General features: G+C 36.8%; 1 protein-coding gene across 8 annotated transcripts in view; it reads right to left on the minus strand.

The window, feature by feature from the left end:
• Nucleotides 1–24,229, minus strand: part of HELZ (helicase with zinc finger) — a 155,349-nt gene that overhangs the window by 91,484 nt on the left and 39,636 nt on the right. For all 8 annotated transcript variants that reach the window (XM_067715447.1, XM_067715449.1, XM_067715443.1 and 5 more), the window contains 6 exons: nucleotides 20,114–20,165; nucleotides 18,642–18,717; nucleotides 16,378–16,576; nucleotides 15,806–15,913; nucleotides 14,466–14,763; nucleotides 7,279–7,546 (listed from right to left, as the gene is read on the minus strand). In XM_067715447.1, coding sequence (XP_067571548.1) covers nucleotides 7,279–7,546; nucleotides 14,466–14,763; nucleotides 15,806–15,913; nucleotides 16,378–16,576; nucleotides 18,642–18,717; nucleotides 20,114–20,165 — 1,001 coding nt within the window. The remainder of the gene's footprint in view (nucleotides 1–7,278; nucleotides 7,547–14,465; nucleotides 14,764–15,805; nucleotides 15,914–16,377; nucleotides 16,577–18,641; nucleotides 18,718–20,113; nucleotides 20,166–24,229) is intronic.

Consider the following 24,229-nt stretch of genomic DNA (forward strand, 5'->3'; position numbering starts at 1 on the left):
GAATACACATATTTTTAAGTTTGAGCATTTAAAATGAAACTAGGTACGATTTTTTAATAAAATGAAATATCATGTGTTAGTTAATATGAAAGTCTGTTTGAATATACCATTAGGACAATCAAGACTTTAAAATCACCTAAAGCCAGAAGGAAATGTACTGTACTGAAGCTACAACAGACTTTTATTAAACTGCTGCTTTCCAAGTAGATCTTACCAAGATTCTAACCATAAAATTTCTCTTCCAATACCGCTGGCGAATAACATCCAGAATACATTTTTATTCATGGCTACATCAAGGCAGGTCTCATGCCCAAATTATGGAAAGAAAAGTTAAAGGCTATCTTATTAGACAATGGCTGGTGCACTCACTCCCACTTCCATGAGCACACGTGAGCATGAAAGAGAACATGTGTGTGCAAGAAGCACAGAGAATCAAGATTAATTCACACAGTCAAGAAAGATGAAGTGAAAGAAAGATTTAAATTAGTTAATAGCTCTTCTCCTTTGCCACTCTGAAATGGCGCTGTGAGAGAGAAGACACAGTGGTAACAACGGGAAGACTGTCTCCTTTTTCTTTTCTTTTTTTTTTTTTTTGCAGTACGCGGGCCTCTCACTGTTGTGGCCTCTCCCGTTGCGGAGCACAGGCTCCAGACGCGCAGGCTCAGCGGCCATGGCTCACGGGCCCAGCCGCTCCGCGGCATGTGGGATCTTCCTGGACCGAGGCACGAATCCGTGTCCCCTGCATCGGCAGGCGGATTCTCAACCACTGCGCCACCAGGGAAGCCCTGTCTCCTTTTTCTTAATAAGGTTTAAAAAATTTGAATGAAAAAACTTTTATAATCTATATACCCATTTGTGGAAAAGGCTACTTTTTAATGGTACTACTGTATTTTCTTGTGATTTTCCGAAATTTTCTGAATTTTCTTGACGTGATGTCAAGAATGTCTTATAAATTCTTAAGGAAAAAGAAAAAAAAACCTTTTCTAAAACATTATGCACTTCTGTAACACAAACATTTGTACTGCTTACAATATTAGGAAACCAATTCTAATTAAAACATTATATTCAAATTTTGAGTTTCCATTTATATACTTTAAAGTTAGAAAACTGTAAAACTAGATAAATATTTTAACAGAAATAAGAAAACACTTAAGGAAAATAATACATCTGAACAGCTGTTTATGCACGTAACAAGTCATAGCGTTTATAAGCTCCATTAGTTATTTTAAAGTACACTTAAGGGCTTCCCTGGTGGCACAGTGGTTAAGAATCCGCCTGCCAATGCAGGGGACATGGGTTCCAGCCCTAGTCCGGGAAGATCCCACATGCCATGGAGCAACTAAGCCCGTGCGCCACAACTACTGAAGCCCGTGCGCCTCAACTACTGAAGCCCGTGCGCCTAGAGCCCGTGCTCTGCAACATGAGAAGCCACTGCAGTGAGAAGCCCACGCACCGCAACGAGGAGTGGCCTCTGCTCACCGCAACTAGAGAAAGCCCACGCACAGCAACAAAGACCCAACGCAGCCCAAAATAAATAAATAGTTAAAAAACACTTAGAATACTTAAGGCTCCAAAAAGATATGTAAAAATATACTTTATTATAAATATAAATTTAATATATAATAACGTGGCTTTCTATGAGGATCAAATGAATTCCAGGAGTACTTGCTCTGTGTATCATATATATATATATATATATATATATGGAATTTTAAAAAATCATGTTATATTTCTCTCATTCTCTATCCATATTTCACTAGATCCAAACTAGAAAAGTACAATATAATTTAAAGAAACACAGATTGTATGTTATCTACTTATGTTTGATTCTTTCAAGACTGGAATGTGCACTAAGGATTCATATAAAAATAAGTCATAAAATGAAACAAAAGTATACCACCCTCCCCAGTTTACATATAGTCTATGTTCACCTTCCTTTTTTTAAAAAAATAAAATATATGCTTTACAGAAGAACAGGAACCCTTAGGTTTTTCACGTTTTTTCAAATGAAGTTAAATTTCTACTTTGTTTTTATCATCCATATAACTGATGTGTGGTCATTAACAACCTTCTCAGAGCAAAGAGATTCCTTGCAGTCCACTCTCAATTCACAAGTGACCTCTCTGTTGCTAAACTTGATGTCCAGCTTTCTGATCTTTTGTAAAGTTATTATTACTTTGCGACCACTTTCCGTTTCCTTTAAACTCCCTCTTCCACTGGCTTCTGTACAGTCATCCTCTCCTAGTTCTCCTCCTACTTTTCTGGCTGTTCCTCCGTCTTCCATCCAAGCACCACCCCCCTTCTAAGCATCCACCCTGCTCTCTCCTTACCCTGCCGGCTCTCACAAGACGAGGACGCCCTCTCCTAGATCTCTCAGCTCTGGGCTGTAAACCTAACTGCCAAATACGCACATTGGATTACATGCTCTGCAAATTCAGTACAAGCAAAAGAGAATCACCATGTGACTTCCCCACGTACCACCCCAAACCAATCCTCCCGTGTATTAGACAGCTTAGGTAATGGCACTATCCACCTAGTTGTCCCAGACAGAAACCAAGTTATCCCTGACCTTGTCTCTCTCACCAACCTTCATTCCCCATCATACAATCACCAAGCCCTGTTAATTCCTCTTCTTCCTAAATTATCTGCATCTCAACATTTCTAACTTGAATTACTGTAACAAACTCCTACCATGTCTTGCTTCAGATCTATTCTCCAAGCCACCACTAGAGGGTCTCTGTAAAATGCGAGTCTGATGATAGGCGGCTCCGAGGGTAAAGTGTAAACAGCTTTCTATCTCATCACCCCACCACACACCTCCCTTCCATTAAAATTGCGATGACCGACTTGCAGCTTCCCCCACAACTCTATGCTCTTATTCTCCTATCCTGTTTCTTCAAACTAAATACCTTTGTCCTGTTTCTTCACCTGACAATTCTACCTGTTTCTCAAAATTCAGCTTAAATGCCACCTGGTCCAGAAAGCTGACTTTGATATGTCATTCAAGCTCTGGGGAAACGAAACGTAACTTGTTTACCTCAGAATCAGCAATGACCAGCCTAGAACCTAACACTTCGAATACTCAATAAATTCTGTTCATTGAATTAATTTTACATGCTTGTAATAATCTGATTTTTTTTCCAGGCACCATATTCCCATTTCACCTACTTCATATTATTCCCTAACAAATTCTTGTAATCCTGTAATGTTTTCTCAACTAACCTGGGTAATATATTAAAGTTTTACTGTTACATCTATTTTAGAATCTACCATCCCAAAACACTTGATCACAATTTAGCAGGCATGAAAAATTAATCTCACAGTTTTAAAGCAATAAGAGAATTCTTTTATGACATTGAGTTGTGCCTTGCAACAAAACTCTTGAGGCAGAGACACTAGAACTAAGAAATACAGCTTTTCCTACAGAAGAGTCACCGTATGTTCAAGATGCAGACATTAGAGACCTTCTCAAAGTTACAGCTACTAATATTTAATTTTTCTAAAAGATTAACAGGCTGAAACTAAAAAGACATTAGTAAGCGTTCTTAAGTATTAAAATAATATGCATTTTTGAGATTTAGTAACTCAGAAATACCTAAAATACAAAATATATCCTATAATTAACAAAGATACGTCTTAAAAAGAAGGAAAACCATCTTTCCATGGTTCCATGCCACATTTTAAAATCAACTTGAAAGCTTACAGGATTCCTAACATTTTTGGAAATGGCAGAATAGTAGCCCATGGAAGTTTCCGGCTGATTTAAAACCATACTTCCAGCTAAAAGAAATATGGCTCCATCTATGTTAGAAATAGTTATACCTCTTGAGTGTAACTTTCAAAACACTTCAAAGCTATATATAGTGAGTTTCCCTTCATGCAATTTCTGACTAAATGAATGACAACAAAAGTCAACCATGGTAATAAGCCAAAAAACAGCTGGGTCTGTTGAGGCAGAGCCACAGAACCAAGGTTGAATCAACAGAGGCCTCAGCCACTGCAATGATGAAAGGAGCGTCCGCGTATCGGGCTTGTCCTGCCAGCTTTAGTGCTGGGCAGCCACAATGCCCCAGTCCTGCAGGCCACGACACACTCTGATGCACATGCACATGAGAGCTTCAGCCAGAGCCAATTTCTTTTGAAAATGTATATCTTAGAATGAAATCGATTTCACTGCAAGGTGGAATCATTATTGAATGCACAACACCATGTAGCTGAGGACAAGAGAAGTTGAAAATAAATCTTGAAAGAACTCAGAAGCATATTCTAAAACTTAAATGAAATGCAGTATTATTCTTACCATCTCCACACATCTCATACTAAAACTTAACATAAAAAGAACTCTTAATATCTGGACTGCTTTGAAGAAAATCATCTTTCTTTAAAAAATAAAAAGATAAACCTGATTATCAAATTCAGCCTCAAGCCGAAATACATCTTTTCTAATCTTGAGAGGTTTCATTCAATCCATTTTCAAAAAGAGAAATTCTAAGGTGACCACGTAAAAGTACAGGTCTACCTTGTTTTACTGCACTTCATTGTCCTTTGCAGATACTGCGTTTTTGACGAATGGAAGGGTTATGGCAACCCTAAGTCAAGCAAGGCTATAGGTGCCATTTTTCCAACAACATTTGTCCACTTCATGTCTCTGTGTCACATTCTGGTAGTTCTCACAATATTTCAAACTTTTCCATTATTATTATATGTGTTATGGTGATCTTTTATGTTACCATTTTAACTGTTTTGCGATGCCACAAAACGCAACCGTGCAAGACAGAAAACAACTGTGTGTGTTCTGATTGCTCCACCAACTGGCCGTTCCCCCATCTCTCTCCCTCTCCTCAGACCCCGTATTCCCTGAGACACAAGAGTAATGAAATTAGGCCAGTTAATAACCCTATAATGACCTCTAAGTGTTCAAGTGAAAGAAAGAGTCACATGTCTCTCACTTTATATCAAAAGCCAGAAATGATCAAGCTTAGTGAGGAAGGCATGTCAAAAGCTGAGGCAGGCCAAAAGCTAGGCCTCGTGTACCAGTTATAGCCAAGTTGTGACTATGAAGGAAAAGTTCTTGAAGGAAATTAGAAGTTGTACTTCAATGAACACACAAATAGTAAGAAAGAAAAACAGCTTTACTGCTGATATGGAGAAAGTTTTAGTGGTTTGGATAGATCAAACCAGCCACAACAGTCCCTTAAACCAAACCCTAATCCAGAACAAGCCCCAACTCTCTTTAATTCTATGAAGGTTGAGAGAGGTGAAGAAGCTGCAGAAGAAAAGCTTGAAGCTAGCAGAGGTGGTTCACGAGGTTGAAAAAAGAAGCCATCTCCATAATGTAAGTAGAAGTGCAAGGTGAAGCAGCAAATGCTGATGCAAAAAGCTGTAACAAGTTATCCAGAAGATCTAGCTAAGATACTTAGTGAAGGTGGCTACACCAAACGGCAGATTCTCAGTATAGATGAAACAGCCTTCTGTTGGAAGAAGACTCTACCTAGGACTTTAGAGAGGGGAAGTCACTGCCTGGCTTCAGAGCTTCAAAGGGCAGGCTGACTCTCATTATGGGCTAATGCAGCTGGTGACTTTAAGTTGAAGCCAATGTTCACTTACGATTCCAAAAAGCCTAGGGCCCTTAAGAAATATGTTAAATCTACTCCACCTGTGCCCTATAAATGGAACAACAAAGCCTGGATGACAGCACAGCTGTTTACAGCATGGTTAACTGAATACTTTAAGTCCCCTGTTGAGACCTACTGCTCAGAAAAAAGATTCCTTTCAAAATACTACTCCTATCAATGCACCTGGTTACCCAAGAGCTCTGATGGAGAGGAACAAGATTAATGTTGTTTTCATGCCTGATAACACAACATCCATTCTAAAGCCCATGGATCAAGGAGTAATTTCGACTAACAAGTCTTATTATTTAAGAAATATATTTCATAAGGCTATGGCTGCTATAGACAGTGACTCCTCTGATGGATCTGGGCAAAGTCAATTGAACACCTTCTAGAAAGGATCTGCCATTCTAGACGCCATTAAAAACATTTGTAATTCATGGGAAGAGGTCAGAATATCAACATTAACCATAGTTTAATAAAAGAAGCTGATTCCAACCCTCATGGATGACTTTGAGGGGTTCAAGGCTTCAGTGGAGGAAGAAACTGCAGATGTGGTAGAAACAGCAAGAGAACTAGAATTAGAAGTGGAGCCCGAAGATGGGACTGAATTACTGCAATCTCGTGATAAAAAGCTAACAGATGAGGAGTTCCTTCTTATGGATGAGCAAAGAGAGTGGTTTCTTGAGATGGAATCTACTCCTGGTGAAGAGGCTGTGAAGACTGTTGAGATGACAACAGAGGATTTAGAATATGACATAAACGTAGATGACAGAGCAGTGGCAGGGTTTGAGAGGATTGACTCCAGTTTGGAAGAAGTTCTAACTGTGGGTAAAATGCCATCAAACAGTGTTGCTGCTACAGAGAAACTGTTCGTGAAGAGTCAATCGATGCAGCAATTTTAAGAAATTAAAATAAGACACAGCCACCTCAACCTGCAGCAACCACGAACCACCCTGATCAGTCAGCAGCCAGCAACACTGACGCAAGACCCTCCACCGGCAAAAAGATTATGACTTGCTGAAGGCCAGACGATGGTGGGCATTTCTTAGCAATAAAGTATTTTTTAATTAAGGTATGTACCTTTTTTTTTAGACATCCTGATATTTCACTTAATGGCCTACAGAATAGTGTAAACCTAAGTCTTATATGTACTGGGAAATCAACAAATTCATGTGACTTGCTTTACTGCAATATTTGCTTTATCGTGGTGGTCTGGAACCAAGCCCACACTATCTCTGAAGTGTTCCTGTATAGTCCAATCCTTATAATTAAAATGTAAGAAACCAGTATGAATTCCCTCAATACTACTTTCATGATTATTTTTCAAAATATGTGGTCTCCTTCAGTTTTTGAACATTTATTCGACAAATAATCATTGAGTGTTTGCCCTCCCACTGACAGAGACCTCCTGAAGAGCAGGGACCATGCGTTTATACTCCCAGCACGCGGCAGCAAGGCACTGTACACTAGGGATGCCAAGGTGAGCACAGCTCTTCCCTTAAGCTCATATACCAATCCTGGATAACAGCTACTGAATAACAACCGTTTCACCACCTGGCTGCGCTTAGGCACCCCTCCGTATTTTAAACATGAAAAATACTATCCAAAGGGGAGATTTTAAAAAAGAAAGAAAGAAAAGCAAAGTGTTTCTAAAGTAACTTACTTGCTGACTTCCTTATACTGGGCTATCTCCTCAATATAAAGGAGGTCATGCAACCGTGACTGATAGTTGGTCTTGGTCAATGATTTGTCTAAAACGGACTGGGTAAATAGCTGGTCAGCAGAGAGAGGAATTTGGTATCTGATAAGAAGGCTCTTCTCCAAATCAGTAGTTTCATTAGGTTCAAAATCTATAATAGTCTTAGAAGAAGAATCCCAACGCTTAGCCGTGGTTACTAGCTGCTGTTTTGCATGCATCAGGTACTCAAGATCTAAATGGAAACAAAAAACACATTTATAAAGGAACACAACATTAAAATTCTCAAATAATACACTGTGCATTTTGGTAAGAAAATTTTGTATGCTAATGAAACAATATAAAACCCCAGTTGACAGAGTGTTTTCCCCATGTGAGAAATATGTTTTTGTCTAGGTTAACAAAATAACATAAATAAGAATTCATGTAAAAAATATTTTTTTGTACCTCAGGCTAGGACATACCAGAAATAGTTATTAACATTTAAAAAATATAGATTAACATTCAGAACTTAATCCTTTAGTCAAGAGAAATCTGATCTGCAGGAAGAAAGTATGGTAAATTTCTCATAAGACAAAATCTCATCAGGTGATAATCACTTTTCTCTTCCTACTAGAGAAACAAAAACCTTTTGTGTTTTTTTCCCACATTAAATTCCACATTAAAAGTGATAAAATGTACTATTCAAATGCCATTTCAGAAAAATCCAGTTTAGCCTCAGTTAAATTGCATGGTAAGTAGAGCACAATGTCAAAATGAACGACTGATCAAGTTTTCACAGCTCTGGAAAAAAAATGCAGCAGAATACCAGCACCGGGTGAAATACATCGTAACATAAATCCTGAGCATTGGGTAGCCTCACTCTATCCACGGTGCATTTTAGTTTTCTATTGGGTGGAACACACATACACCTATAAATATGAAACTTGACCAAAAGCGGAAAAAAAATTTGCTTAACTAACTCATTAGGCCAAGATCCAGTTTTAATATAACCTAATTGGAAAGATGGTTTTTACAACTCAAGTTAAAATTTTAGGAAGAAATAATAAAAAGTTTAAACAGAGATCAGTCTCCAAAGCGCAAAGACAAGTTATCCTGTGCTATCTTTGAAATGAGAGCAGACTGTATAATTGTCTTGTCTTGCTTAGTGACAGATTTTGCTATATTTAAATGTTATATATAAACTATAAACATATAAGTATAGTCATCCACCAAGAGAAATTTCTCAATATTAGAAAATAGTTTATCCTAGTATCATAATAAAGATCAAAATGTACAAGTCCTAATTTCTAATCTTTGTTCCTTGAAAAGGCATTTTTACATGCCAGTTTTATTATTCATCAAATGGCAATATAAACACAACTATAACCATCAATATATAAAGATGGTCTTCTTGTTAAAATTTTGCATTTTTAAAATCCTCTGGATGAGATAATGATGGTCTGTTTTTGCAATAGCCTCACGAGAAGTTTCATAAACTAACCACATTTTGTTCCTAAATCACTCTAAAATTGGGCCCTTCCTATCCTTTCATTAGATCATAGCTATAAAAAATATTTAAATTATACAAACGCCAACATTCCTAAAACAGATTATACCATCACTAAAGATCAGATACTATTAACAAAATAGCAAGGATGTACATAATTTTCTTCCCTTAATTCAAAAGTCAAAAGGAGAAACACTAATGGTACAGAAACCAAATAACCAGCTCTTCAAAAAAAAAAAACACTAAACTCTGTGCAGTATTGAAGAATTTAGTTAATAGGTAATAAAAGGATGTCTATTCTTTGGGCATAGGGAAATTATATTTCATAATTTTATTTTAAATAAGAAACTGATTCAGACTATACCTACATCAATATTATATTCACATTCTTTAAAAAGTCACTAGCTATTCCTAACTGCCATTTAAGTAACTGGGATAATAACAAACTTAAAATGGTACAGCTTTCCTTTAAAAAAGCTTTTTGTATCACCTATTTAATATACAAAGCAAATTTTGCAGAAAATCATTCTACTCTGGGCTAAAAGTATTCAGGCTTTTTGGGAAAAGTGGCATGAGAAATAGTATTTGTTTTTCTCATTTTACCTATTTACTACCATGATTCCCACCCTGATTTTATGAAGTTCTTAAAATGAATGTCTTCAGCTGGTAGCACAACAATTTCAAAACAATTCCGAAACAATGTTAAATTTTATTCCATCTTTTTAATAACTATAAATACAATATAGGAGAGGGGAGAGCTAGGGGAGCAGGGAGAAGAATCTTGGGAAAATCCATGTGTGCCGGCATCAAAAAGTCTACAAACCACTGACCTTGGCCATTAACTCAGGTGTCCGAGATGGACTGGGGCCAGTGACTACTGAGGGTTTCTTCTGCAAAAACCACTTCTCTTTCCCTGCTCATGTTCAACTTGAGACTAACTTCTGCCTCCAATCCTCTCAGTTGTAAAAAGCTTCTTATTAAACCTGTTTAATTACCCACCTACTTACAGTGCTTAAAGGTCATTAGGTCTTAAGAGCTCCTCTTTAAACAAAGGAGGAAGCTGGGGCTCCCCCAGGGGGACACTGGACACCCTAGTCCTGGGGCTCATCTCGCCCCCCATGCAGCACATGCACCAGCTAACATGCAACCCAGATGTGAACACTGCTCAGGGCAGCCTGAGCCAGTCCATCCATGGTAAGAAAGCACTCTTCCTCAGTCTAAACTAGGCTAAAATTTAAAAAAAAAAAAACATTCTGGAAAGATGAAAAGTGAACAGGTTAGAATCAATATGCATAAAATCACTTAGGGCGAGTTTAACACTGACTTATTAACCAATTCCTGTAATAATAAACCTGAAACGCTGACAAATTAGAAACCTACGGAATGTGTTACCCTGAGATTTGATAGGCAGAAGCTACACATGTATTTTAAGAGAAATTCATAAGAAAAAGTTAAAGATAATTAGAACGTACCTGATAATTAGAACATAATTTCCTGAAGATAACGTAGGGAAGAACTGTTACTATCAAAAATAGAATCCAAGGTTGGAATAACTAGTCTGACACAAGATTCGCTTCCCAACTTCCCTCACCCTTCTGATTACTGTGAATAGCAACTGCTCTCGTTTCAGCCACATAGTTACTATTCTAATAAAGCATCCAAAGGGTTGGTTTGTTTTATCTTGAAGTATGTAGTACAGCAGACTTGAAAATTATCCTTAACAAACCCTAGACCGTGGATAAGAAGTTAGGAGAAAAACATGCAGTGTCCTACATACCCAGCACAAAGGCTGACACACAAGAAGCATGCAGTAAATGCATTTCAAATGTGGGATTTATTAAAAACAGGTATATTTATCTAGGACTCAAAGAGAATGAGACGAAATGGTTCCTAATTCCAAAATTGGATACAACACTCTTCCTTAGGAAACATTTTGGTCTGTGGCTTCACAAATCTTGACAGCCCAAATCAACAATAAAACAAAATCCCAAAGGAAACCCGAACTACGACTTCAGCTATCCATTTCAACATTGTTCCTTTCACTGAAAGAGCTACTCAGACGTAAGATGAACATCTCTTAGCTTATCCATGTTGTCTGTTCTCTTAATGAGGCTAATAAAAAGTTAAAACAGCGGAGTAACAACATAGGAGTACCTCACACTTTTTACATGCTTCTACTCATTTACATTTATCTTTTATTGACAAATCTACTATTTTTTGTTTGTTCTGTTTTTTTTCTTTTTGGCCACGCCATGCAGCATATGGGATCCTAGTTCCCCCGACAAGGGATTGAACCCGTGCCCCCTGCATTGGAAGCGTGGAGTCTTAACCACTGGACTGCCAGGGAAGCCCCTATTTTTTAAATCAATTTTTCTATTAATTTTCTGACCCCGTAATAGTAAACATTATATATTTATACATATAAACATGTCCTTAATTTACCAACAACTTTGACAGCCAGAGATAATTTTTAAGACGTACTTTTAATGTTAATTTTAACATACATTGCTAGACTAAAAGTAATGTGTAATAAATACCATTTTCAAATTTAAATATAAGAACTAATTTCCAACATGTAGTTTCCAGATATTCAAAGCAGAATTCCAGATCAGTTTTGTCAAGCAAAAATCTTCTATGACTCAAATTGAGGTATAAAGTGTATAATGCAGTTTGTGTTCTAAGCAAGGGGGAAACTCACTAACTTCCTTCTTTTGTAAATGTCCTTTGCCACAAATTTGTGAGAAGCACATCTTTAATCCAAAAAAAATTTTTTTAGTTCATATAATGCCTTTTTCTGTACCTAAACCTCACCAACAAGGAAAAAACAATGAAAAAAACTACATCAATTGTAAGAGTAGTAAAAATATCAAAGACAGAACTAAAAATGAGCACAACAGGTCAGCTAAATTAATGACAAAAAAAGCCAATCAAATGTCATCTAGCTTGCCTAAACCTAGATTTAAGTTTTTCTCTTTATAATGTTCAAAATATCTTACCAGAAAATACATTTTGTAGATTTTATATTGTTCTCTTGTAATATTTGTTTTTCCTATGTCCTTGAAAAACAAATTTCACTATGTGAAATTGTTTTAATGTTTCCAAATTAGTTCAAGAAAATGCTTGATTTTATTCAATTATTTTCCATAACATAATTAGAAGTAAGACCTTGTTTAAAGGCAAATAGGCAAAGATATCAAACTGCAAAAAGGTCACTAAGAAAAAGGATATAGTAGTATAGAAAGGGGGGAGGGTATATAGTATTGGTCCCAAATGGGAGAACATCCCTGTCTGTATTAATTCCCGCTACCATATCTGAATCAAATATAAATTTTACTATATTTTCAAACTGATATATCAGAAACATCAGAAATGAGACTCTTTATTTCTTCCAGTTACCAGTCTCAAAACATCATTCATCTTGGGACAACTTCTCTTGCCAAGATCTCTAAGTGCTGCTGCCTCAGTAACTTGGGTCTTCATCTCTGCTCTTCAGTCCCCTGGCTGCACCCTAGTCTGGGTCCTCACTAGAAGAACAAAAACACAAAAACAAAACCAAACAAAAAACCCTTCTCTCTTCCTTTTTTCTTTCTGTTTGCAAACCAGAAATTATCCTAATGATGGCTAATGATAACATCAGCAGCTACTATCTACTGAATGCCTGCTATGTGCCAGATGCTGTGCAAGGTTTAGTTCCAGTTCTCACGATAATCCTCTATGACAGATACTACTAGCCCCATTTACCAGAAGTTTCCACACGAAGCTCAGAGATGTTAAGTTCTCTGCCCAGGGTCATACAGGAATTAAGTAGAAAATCAGGATTTGAATCCAGTTCTATTTAACTCTGAAGTCTGTCCACTGCTCTGTTTCTCCAACTAGAAAAGTAGCACATAGCTGGGGCAAAAGCCGCCAAAGCACCCTCAATCTCTCAAGCCCATGAGGGTGCCCTGAAATCCTCCTCATTTCCTCTTTTTATTGCAGATATTTAATATTTTATATTATTAATTAAATAGGCTTTTATTAACTAGTACAGATTTTTGACAACACTTACAAACTTATTTTTATGGGAAATGAGTCATGAGTTAAAAGCCACAATCTAAAAGCAAACTTTTAAAGTACAACCCACATGTAAGCCAAGAACATCCTTTTAGAATTATATTTGAGAGTAGGAGATGCATGTCAGTATCTGTATGATTTTAAATCTCCTTATGATTTAAGAAAGGTGCAATCCAGTAGTCCTCAAGTTCTAGTCTCTAAAAGCAACGTAATGGCGTAAGAGTAAACAAACCACTGCATTCAAGAGAAATCCAGCCTGCGTTGTTTTTGAAAATAAAAGTTTTACTGGAACACAGTCACACCCATCCATTTACATATTGTCTATGGCAGCTTTCTCACTATAATGCAGAGCTGAGTAATTGGAATAGAGATCATCTGCCCTGTAACACCTAAAATATTTACTATCTGGCCCTTTACAGAAAAAAATCTGCCAACTAACTGCTCTATTAGTAAATATAAATCAAGTATTTTTATTTCATCAACTACTGTATCTGTTTGGCTATGGGAATTAACATATTTTCATTCCAAAGAGTAGTAGAAAGATGACAAAAGCAGAACACAACAGAATAAAAACAGGTAAAAGGGATCAAAGTAAATGAGAAATATGGGTAAAATGAAGTCTGGGTAATAATATGAGCACATATACAAGAAGGTAACACCTACTCGTTCGATTTTGGCACAAATGTTGCTTCAACCCTACTCACACCTAAAGGTAAGGGGACAGAACCAGTTCCACCTGTTCGTTATGTCCAAAAAATAAAGTCCTAGCATTTACTCATGAAAAAAACTTCTAGGTTCTCATAAATGGGACACTGTGGACAGAATGAAAAACATCCTCCACAATATGCTTAGTTATAGCCAATATAACAGCAAGTTTCAGACAGCTCTGCTATACGAAGTGCTTGTTAAATAAATATTTAGTGCTCAGGAAATAAAGCACCTATAAATCCAACCAAGAGCCAAGGAAATGGAGGCTAGCATGCCCTTCCCTTATCCAGCTGGATCCTGGCGTAAAATTGAGGTTTAGGCAGTAACATGACAATTCACAAAGTAATTCACCATCTTCTGCAGGTGCCTGCATGTTAAAACCAGGGACCTCTTCCCAAGAACATGAAAGCAGATCCTATTAAAGGCACTGTGGTCTCCTTTATACTAGTAAAATCAAGTTATGAAAGCTTATTTTTAGGACTTTCCATTCAGAGATAACATACTAATATCAGCAAAGTTAATTGGACCATCAGCTGAACATGGAAATAGACACTGTAGGTGTATTCACAATTACCATTGAAATTACATTCTACCCAAACTAATACTGAAAGGTTTTAACTGTGCTAAAATCATCAAATGAAGTTGGTAGACCAAAGGAGACCTGACCATCTACTTATACAAGTCTGGGGAACCTCAAAGTCACTTCAAAGTATGAAGTGACCAGGGCATAATGCAAACCATTCTAATCCCATTACACAGTAAATGAGTCAATAAACTTGGGATCTTTTTCTTACTATTCCCTCCCTGTCCATGGTATATTTAGGGGCCAGTACCTATCTTTTAATGATGCTGTTACAGTGCCTTTTAATACATCGTTATCAGGGGAAAAAAGTCTAAATTTTACCTTCTGTAGAAGCTGCATCAATCATTACTCTCTGCATGAGTACTGGTTCCAATCCAAAGTCGAAAACTATGGTTTGGCGAAAAGTTCCAAATATTTCTGTGTTAAATGCTATCCCGACTTTATACACGTAATGATCTAATCCATTTTGGGCCATCTTTCCTCCTATCCATTCTTGACAGTTTTCTGGGACTTCTTGTGACACCTGGGTAGCACTATCTCCGGCAGATATTGCAACGATACTAAAATGAGGGCGATGAGCATCGTAAAGCAATGCTACACGGTACAGCATTCTTGCAGGCTACAAGGAAGTTAGAATAATTTGTTGAGTACAAGGGGGTGAAAAATCCAGTTGTAATTGGGCTCTTCAATGAAAATACTGCCATAAGGGACTTTTACTTTCCCATGCTTCTAAGATACTATGTTAAAAATACAAGTTGTACTCGTAAGCCATTTAAGAAAAAAAAATCAGTTGTTAAAATGATATATTTATGATGTCAGTTATACCTCAATAAGGCTGACAGTTTCAAAAACGATATATTTACGCTACATTACTAGCCTCCCTGCTCTTTCTGTGATACATTCATCTTTCACTGTGGCAAAAGCTTTCACCCTGTATCACCATCACCTCCAACTTTCCATACCCTTGGCCTAAAAAAGTTTCATCTAGCCTCAAGGAGGAAGTCTTCATAGGAGAGCAGTGACCTCTGAAGACACTGAATTGGGTTCAAGGCCAAAGCTAAACGTTCCCAGATTTTTCATCCCAAGATGCAGATGGTACAGTGGAAGAAACATCACAAAAAAGTACACAAAACTTTTCCACTGCATATATTCACAGAAATATTTTACTTTGCTTCATTCTTAAACTTTGAATATTATAATTCAGGATGGGAAGCACTGCAGAAAAATGTCTCATATTAAAAACCCGTTATTACAGAATTTGTGATTTCATTAAATCAAAATTAAAAACAAACTCATTGTTTGAATATCTTAGAACCACCAGATTAAACAATTCAATTTTTAAATAGTTAACTACAAGCCGTGAACCCCAACCTACGTTTTAAGTTTGGAAGACAACATGTCGAAGACCTCTTCTTCACCAAATAAATAAATAAGCAAGTATCTAAACATCTACAAAGCTTTTATCTCAAAATCTAAGAAAAATCTGTACCCTTCATGATCAAAATACAGAAATATGCTTTATCACAATATAGAACCTACATAAAAATGTACTTAGAATAAAACATTTTCAATGCTCTTTCAACACACAGATTTAAAGGTCCAAAAAGCTTTTATAAAAACTGAAAGACATTTATATTCTTTAACTATCACAAAATTCATACCTTACAAGTGAGAGCAAAGGTCCATGTCTGGTGAGATTTTTTGGTGTTGACAGTAACGGACAGATCAGGATTATGCTCTACCTTTACTCCTTCTATACATTCACTAAGCTGAAAACAGAGAGCAACTAATGTTACGTTTTATTCCTAAAAACACAAACAAACACTTTTGGCATGGTAAATAAATGTTAACGGTAAAGATGCTGATGGAACTGTTTACAAAGCAAGGTATTTTATACATTAATTTTCAGTTATTTTTATAAGCACAAAATATAATAAAGCTAAAATAAGAGACATAAGAAAACTAACAACAACAAAAAAAAATGGCAATAAAAACTCCCTGAATGAAGACAAATTAATATAATACCCGCAAGTCTCCAAACAAATGGTTTAGTTCTGCTCTTTATTTTAGCAAATGGGTCTACTTTTGCTACTAAAAACACTTTATCAAGAATCAAGTGTTTCATATAGAGGACAGGGAAATAAACCAAGATACAGCACGAAACAAAGTCAAGACTCAAACAAGGGCACTGTTTAAAACAAACAAACAAAAAAATGCAGTTTATTTTCCTCACCACTTTCTCAGGAGATAATGAATTCATCCACTTTTCTATCAAGGTTTCCATGTAACTGCCTGAGAGCTGTTTATTCTCATTTTGCTGTTTCAATTTTATCAACCGTGAAGCATATCTTTTCTGCCATTCTGCTAGTTCTTCCTGGGAATGTGCTGAAGTACACTGGGCACCATACCTACAGATTCCTTGCTCTAAAAATCTAAGTAGAATAGGAAAGACTGTTTTATCATATACTTTGTTGGACCATTTAAAAGATAAACTTCCAGCATTTGCCCTCCGACTCTCCAATAACAAAAACAAAACTTCATCTCCTGAAAGGCCATATTTATCACATGTCTTGCACCGAAGAGGAAGAAGACGTTTAGGAAACATCTGTAACAGTTAATCAAAACAGCAAACCCCCCCATGTTCACTGACCTCTTTCTCTGGAATAAGGGGATGACAAAGCAGAACATATTCATAACCGCCCCCCACCCACAAAAACTGGCATTGCAAAGGTAGCTTCCTTCATGATATAACAACTCTGTTAGACAATTCCTCTTAGAGCAGAATTTTTCTAAAGCAACACTGACATCAAGTGGATTAGTTCGTCAAGCACAGGTATGCCCTACTTCCCAAAATGATACGACCTAAAGAAAATTTTCCACATACTAGAAATTTTGTTCTGGAAAAAAAAAAAAAAAAAAAGTAATATGTCACTGAATTAACATTTCAAGGCTTCTACTTTTCACCTTCAAATGTAATGCCTTCACTCTTCTCTACATTACTATTGCCTATATTTCATTGAAAATATTGGACTATATTAATTTGCTTGAAGTTTTAAATAAATAAAGAATAAAAGTTTTATGTAAGAATCACAATTAATTCAATAGTCAGATTAAATTCTTCAATGGGTAAATTCATAAACGTTCATTTTAGAGGCTATAGGGTTAATATTTCTCAATGCTTATGACTCAGAAAATTCAACTGATAATTCAATGGTCAAAACAGATAAAAATGCAAGACTTTGATCAGTAACTTTTTTAAGTTTTAAATACTCTATAAAATAATAGATCCAGCCAGTTTTTAAACATTCAAAAAATAATAAAAGATCTTCTGAGAGAAAAAATGAAAATCAAACTATAAATAGCAAATGGATAAAAGCGATGTTATGTTATAGATAATTTTTCAACTGGAAAAATATGAATAATAAGAAATACAAAATGAACCACAGCACAGTGTACATTATCAAGTGTTTCACCCTATTTGAAAAGACGAGTGTATTTAAACCTTTTCTTGATGATACATAAAGTACTTGAACTTAAATTATGCTATTTATTAAGTTCTCTTATGCTTAAGACACATTTAAAATCATGCATTTGTTTCTCTTCAGTATGTCGTAATAAGCCAAATATTTCTTTGTCTTTCTATTGCTTTGCTTTAAATTATTTCCCTAAAAATTGAAGGTTTGATAGTCTCATCTGGACTACGAATTTTCTCATACTTCCTTTGCATAGGATCACGTTCTACCTCTCCTACAACATTGATGCCACCAGGATTTTAAAAATTTACTACCTAGTTTCTTTATTTCTGCAATAAAATCAAACCTGACCTCTTGACTATTCAATCATCAAAGCTGCATATCAAACTTCCTTCATTATCAAAAGCAACCCAGAGTAATTAGAACTTATATCTAAAAAACCAATAGTTTCTAGTTCTTATAAAAAGAACCTTTCTTAATGTAACTTTAAAAATTCTTTCTACCTTAACATATAATTATTAAATTTTGAAAGGTTAGCCCTTCAAATATAAATTACTCATAAATTCTATATAAGATTACGTGATAATAGATTTTCTCTTTTTTAGAAAAGTTATTAAAATAATTTAAGATTTCTTTATCTATTTTATGCTCCATTTCAGTTTAAATAAGGTAACTTCAATCACCATAATTTAGGTAAATTTCACATAAACGAGATCAGCAATTAAATTGAGTCATATTAATCCAACTGGTATTACAGAAGTCTTAACAATCTCCATTTAGATCACTGTTGTTTATAATTAAAAGAAGGATCATCAATATGGTTTTGATTTTTATTATTTAATGATAATGACCATTTTGGCTTCTGTTTCAAATTGAAAATAAACCATTCTACTCAATTGTTATGCTTCTTCCTTCACATATTATCTTCTTTAAATCGGAATTACTACTTTTCAAAAAGTGAAGGAAAATTAACTATCCTTTGAATAAAGACATGTCATTGGTTTAAAAAAAAAATTCACGTTACCTTTTACACAAAGTATATTCCTCGCTGCTTGTGATTCCCCTAGGTGGTGGGCGGAAATGCCAACCATTACAAGATCCTAGAGAGTAATCAGGATATATAGTCTTATCATTTGAGGCTTGCTGATAATTCTGATATTTTAATGTGTAAGAAATACTATAAACCCTCCATACACATCATCTCAGATGATGTAAAAAGAACATGACATGCTTGCCTCTACCAAAAGAGCCCTCTACCAATCAAATGAATTATAAATCACTTAGCATATGAAACTTAGAAACCACTGAAGAAGCAGTTACACAGCAGCTAAGACAAATCAATGGCCCTTACTCTACCCCAGCGACTGGCAGACATACTTCCAAGTGCAGTCTCCTGCCTGGCATCTAAAGGGGAGATGTGTTTGGCATGCTTGTCATTTCTTAGGTATGAGTCGCGTCTCTATTAGGAACTATTTCAGGAATGAGAAAATTATGGTATCCTGGAAGGAAATTTTGTAAAACAATTCCAGTACTGCATATGGAGTGAGAAGAAGTTCCACATTACCATCCACGTTCCTTAGGGCTGTCTGACACATGGCACTGAATAAAGTAATCTTTTTTTAATAATTGAAATGAAGTTCAAAAAGGTGAATTCTGAGATAGGAGCTAAAAAATAACATTAGTTTCCTTCTGAATACAATGCGTTTTAATGCACGTGGATAAAAGGTCCCAAATAAGCCAGGAAAACAAAGCGTCAGAGAGAACGGCTGAGCTCTAGAGGCTGAGCGGGCAGCAGTAAGTGTCCCAGGACCTTGCAGCCATTTTCTACCCCCTCACAAGTCACTGTGCTCCCCCGCCCCCAAAACACACTCCGCCCGGCTGAGTTTAAAGCTGCGTTTCACCCCTTCCTATCTGCGTGACTGGGAGAATTACCGAACCTTAATGAACATCAGTTTTATCACCTATCAAAAAGATGAAGAAAGACTCTAAGAAGTCAGTACTCGTTTCTGTGAAAGCCACTACGTGGTAGACATCATTTAGCAAACGCTCAATGAATGCCAGTCTCTCTTCACCTTCCCCTGGCAGGAGAAGAGGAGAATCACAGACTTTCATTGTGGCAGGAACAACTCAGCTTACAGGTCAGCACTTCCAAAAAGTAGTAACTGTACTAGCCTGTGATAGAGAGAAAGGAGAAAAGACCTCCCTCTACAGATTGCTAAGAGCAGGGTTCATTCAAGTTCAGAACTGCGCACATGGAGGAAAGAAGGTAAAATAGGTCACTTCTGGGGTTACCTCCCATATCCGTACTCTATAACTCCATGACAGGGGCTAGTGAATGAACTGCTTCCGTCCGCACTACTTCTTAAGTTATATCTTTATATTCTCTCCTGTACCTCCACTAACATGTAATCTAACTCAGAAATTTCCTCCCAATAATCAATAAAGAAGCAATGCTCAAAATCACAGCTACCAGAAGTTATGCAGTTTCGTACTTACCCTCTTCTAAGTCTTCCACGTGATATCCAGGGAGGACATTACCAGTTGCTGTCTGCAATTTTTCAAATGAAAGAAATTTTTATAATAAGAAATAACTAGTTGATGTTGAATTAAACTTGGAAATTTTAAATATTTTTTAAAAAGCTTTAGATTGAATATTTAGAAATTTTTAATAAACATTAATATGCAAACGGTGTTTTTTGCTCTTTGCTCTAGTTTCCATATGTAAGTATGGAAAAGAAGTACTTCTATGGTCCTCATTAAGGAAACTGATAGAGATTCCTTCCCTACATAAAAATTACCTGGGTGCAAGAGAAGTCTCAGTCCCCAGCCCTGAACCCCGTGGAGTAGCACCTTCCATCCGTGTATGTACTGCACTCTCCTCTGCTAACGCCTACAGTATGACCAGCCACTTCTCCTGCATCAAGTGCAGCACCACCACCACTTCAGGACCGGGGAGCATATCCTGGCCGAGTCCCCCTCGCTGCTCTAGGATGAGACCTTCTCCCACAGTGGAGCCCATGGCTGGGGACCCACTCACCCTGACTTCCTGGCTTTCTCGACCCCTCGAATGCAGGTAAGACCTCCATCTGCCCCTTTGGCTATAACTTTACTCTAAGCTCCACACCCCCAATTTCAACTGAGTGCCAGCTAGAGAATAGTTAAGTGCTGCTTAACTATCCTATAGCATTTTACATGCTGGGTCACTGTCAGCCATGCACAGACCCACTGTCAACAGGCTGCAACTGCCTTTCTGCATTCCTGCGCCTCAGAGGATCCGGCACATAATGAATGCTCAGTAAATCTGGATGTATGGGGGGATGGGTAGATGGATGGATGACCGCCCATGCACTTCAAACACAGTATGTTTAAATAAAATTCATCAACTTTAACCCCAAAGCTCATCTTCCTTCAGTGCTGCTTATCTCAAGTGAATGGATTCATCTTCCCCCAAAAGAGCCAGGCTGAAACCCTGAAAGTCAGACTCTGTCCTGCTCCGAGTATTCTCCAAATCTTTGCCCAACCAGGTCTAGAATGCCTCTCATGTCTGTCTCATACTCAACGCCCCCTGCCACTATCCTAGGTAACAGCATCATTACTACTTGTCTCATCTACCCCTGAACCAACTGACTGACAACTTATTGTACCAAGTCACTCCTAGGTCTTTACTTAGCTGCCTCTATCCTTTAACTTCAGTTCTGACACTAGCCTCCCTGGTTTCCCTGCAGGGTGTTTATCTCTCCTTTCCCTGCTTGTACTTCCATTACAGAACCTGCTGACCACAGGCTGCCCTGTGGGTACATTAGCTATGCACATCTTGGGCTGGCCCTTCAGATTGTTTTTCATGGATTTCTCAGCTTTCCAAAACGCAAAGAACCTTGAAGAGCACACGCACTCAGTAAATGTTGAACTGAATGAGAAGGAGGAAACGGTATCCCAAGATGATATTTGGAATGTCTTGTACCATAGAAAGAATGGCATAAATGCTAATTGGGTATAACTGAAACAATAATATCACCATAATTTACATGTCACTGATTAAATTGGACCCTTTTTAGGTTGGGCTGGAACTAAATCACCATAATACTGTTTCAACAGGAAAATGCCTTCTGATTCTCAAACTACTTACTAACAAGTTTTTAAAGACAACCCATTCTTTTTGTAAAATAAGGACTGAATATAAGAATACATAAGCTAACAAATAAATCAGGAGTAATTATTAACATTATAAGGACTCTATGCGCACCAAAAAGGTATATTAAAAGATCCTTTAAAATTCTATAAGCAAAATCTAAGCAGCATAGTCCCACAGTAGCCCTTAAAATATGATTCTAACTGCACAGAATTTTTAAGAGCATATCTCCTCTAAAAAAATTTATCAAAATAAATTTACCAAATATGTGAGAAAAAATGGGGAAAAATGTTTTGGTGATGAAATGAAGCTTAAAGCATTTATAACTGTCAGAAGGGAAACATACGTGGTGTATTTAGTGAGTCAGCATCTACAACAATCTGCAAACGGGCAGAGTATGCATGTGCTGACACTGTAGTTCTCAGTCTGGTGGGGTCTGGTGAACAGCACATCCTCATCAGAAGAGCTGGTAAAAATGAGAAGCTCAAGCCTGGGCTGAATATTTGGCCACTGTGGCTTTTAGTTTCCTGGTACTGTGTTTAGTTTTGTTTTTTTAACACCCTTTTTATATGCTCAGACCCTAAGACAGAAGGGCAACATCAATTAGTTTGTGATTTTCAGTCTTTATGGAGACCTTCAGGGAAGGCAGCCGAAGTTCACACTGCTAGAATTCCTGTAAATTTACAATCAAATCTATTGATTGGATATTTGAAATTTTTCTAAAGAATATGCGTTGTTTTTCTTTCCATTAGTCAGCCTTTAGTTCCATGTCTTTATTCTAATCCACCAGCATTTACAGGTTAAACATCAGCTCAGCCCAATCTTTAAATAACAAATTGTTGCTATTTTTAAATACGTCAGGTGCAATAATAAGTAAGGGTATCATTGTTTGTTAACTTTTTCTAGATGGATTTTTTAATAGTACCAGTTCACTAACCAAAAATACTACTACTCTGGTTACACAGAAAAGAAATTATAAACAAAATTTAAGTCACTTATTCCAAAAGTACAGTCACAAAATGAGAGTCAAGTGATATTTGTGACCTTATACATAACAGGATTATAAATATTAAAAATAAAATTTTATATATATTTGTGTATAATTATCAGATGTAAAGCTGCTAATTCAACTAAGGTAATAAAAGAGGAGAACAAGGCCCCAAATCATCTTATTTTATGTTCTCATTTTAAAAGTCTAAAACACTTATAACTGTCATATTTTACTTCTTAGAAATTAAAAGACTACATATATACCAGAAGGGAAATGGCTTTGAAGTTAATTAGAGCTTATTGATTCTCAGTTAATTCATAATAAGATAACATAAGACTAAGAAAATAACATTTTTTAAAAGGCTATATTTAATTGTAGCAAAACAAACAGTATCTTTATGCAGCTTATATAATTCACGATGACTATCTTCTTTGCTTACTTATTTGTTGGTATGAACTGCGATGTATGATTAGATTTGAAGTGGGAAAGTAATCTACAGGAGGTCAAGGTTTACACCTGGGGGCTCTTCTCATCCTCTTGGCCTGATGGGAGCACCCTTATCGCACTCTCCACAAGACCAGCACCTTCTCCATTCTCAACTCAGCTTAAGTGTCTCGTCCCCTCACCACCACGCCAGTTATTTTTCCATCACAGAAAGCTTATTCTTTCCCCATCACAGAAAGCTTATTCTTTTCCCTCATACCACTTACCTCAATGCGAATTATACCTATACTTGTTTAATTAATTTATGTATTTACCGTCTATCTCCTCCCCAAGACTCTAACCTCCCAGACGACAAGGACCATGAGTGTCTTGTTCAGTGCTGTATCCTCAGCACCAAGCATAATGCCTAGCACACAGTAGGCGCCACTTTTTAAATAAATAAGCCAACCAAGCGATCACTTTACATGGGCTTCCATTTATGATAAAAACTGACAAAAATGGCTATCTGTAAAATGAGACATCTGAATAAAAATACTTCTATATGCCGGTGTGAGGGACAGAAATGTGAGACGCACAAGCCACGGGCCTTCTACGTGCCACTGCTGTCCCCAGCCTCCAGCTGCTTCACCAGAGCACATTCTCGTTCACCATTTACCCTGATACACATTATTTCCACCAGCTAAACTCACTCCCTAAAAAACCTCCTCAAATCACAGACTTCCATTAGTTACTTAAAAACACAGAAGGCTTGAGGAGTATCTCACTATTAAAAACAGAATCTTCTAATAGCCAGATGTAGTTAAAAACTAAAATTTCCCCATTATCTTTCCATTTATTGGCCAGAGGCAGCTAACAAAAATTAGGGACAAAACAGAAGACCTGGGATGCAGAGGCACGTTGACAGGAAGCAAAGTTCCTAGGATGGGACCAAGCCTGGTTACGGAAAGTCTAAAGGTTGCAGTACCCCATCTTTAAAGCCTTGCTGATGCCCAGTGATTTTCCAAATTTTAATAAAGAACACGTACTAGCCAGACTGCGTTAAACTCTT

This window comes from Pseudorca crassidens, chromosome 19 (assembly GCF_039906515.1).
Source record: "Pseudorca crassidens isolate mPseCra1 chromosome 19, mPseCra1.hap1, whole genome shotgun sequence".
NCBI lineage: Eukaryota > Metazoa > Chordata > Mammalia > Artiodactyla > Delphinidae > Pseudorca > Pseudorca crassidens.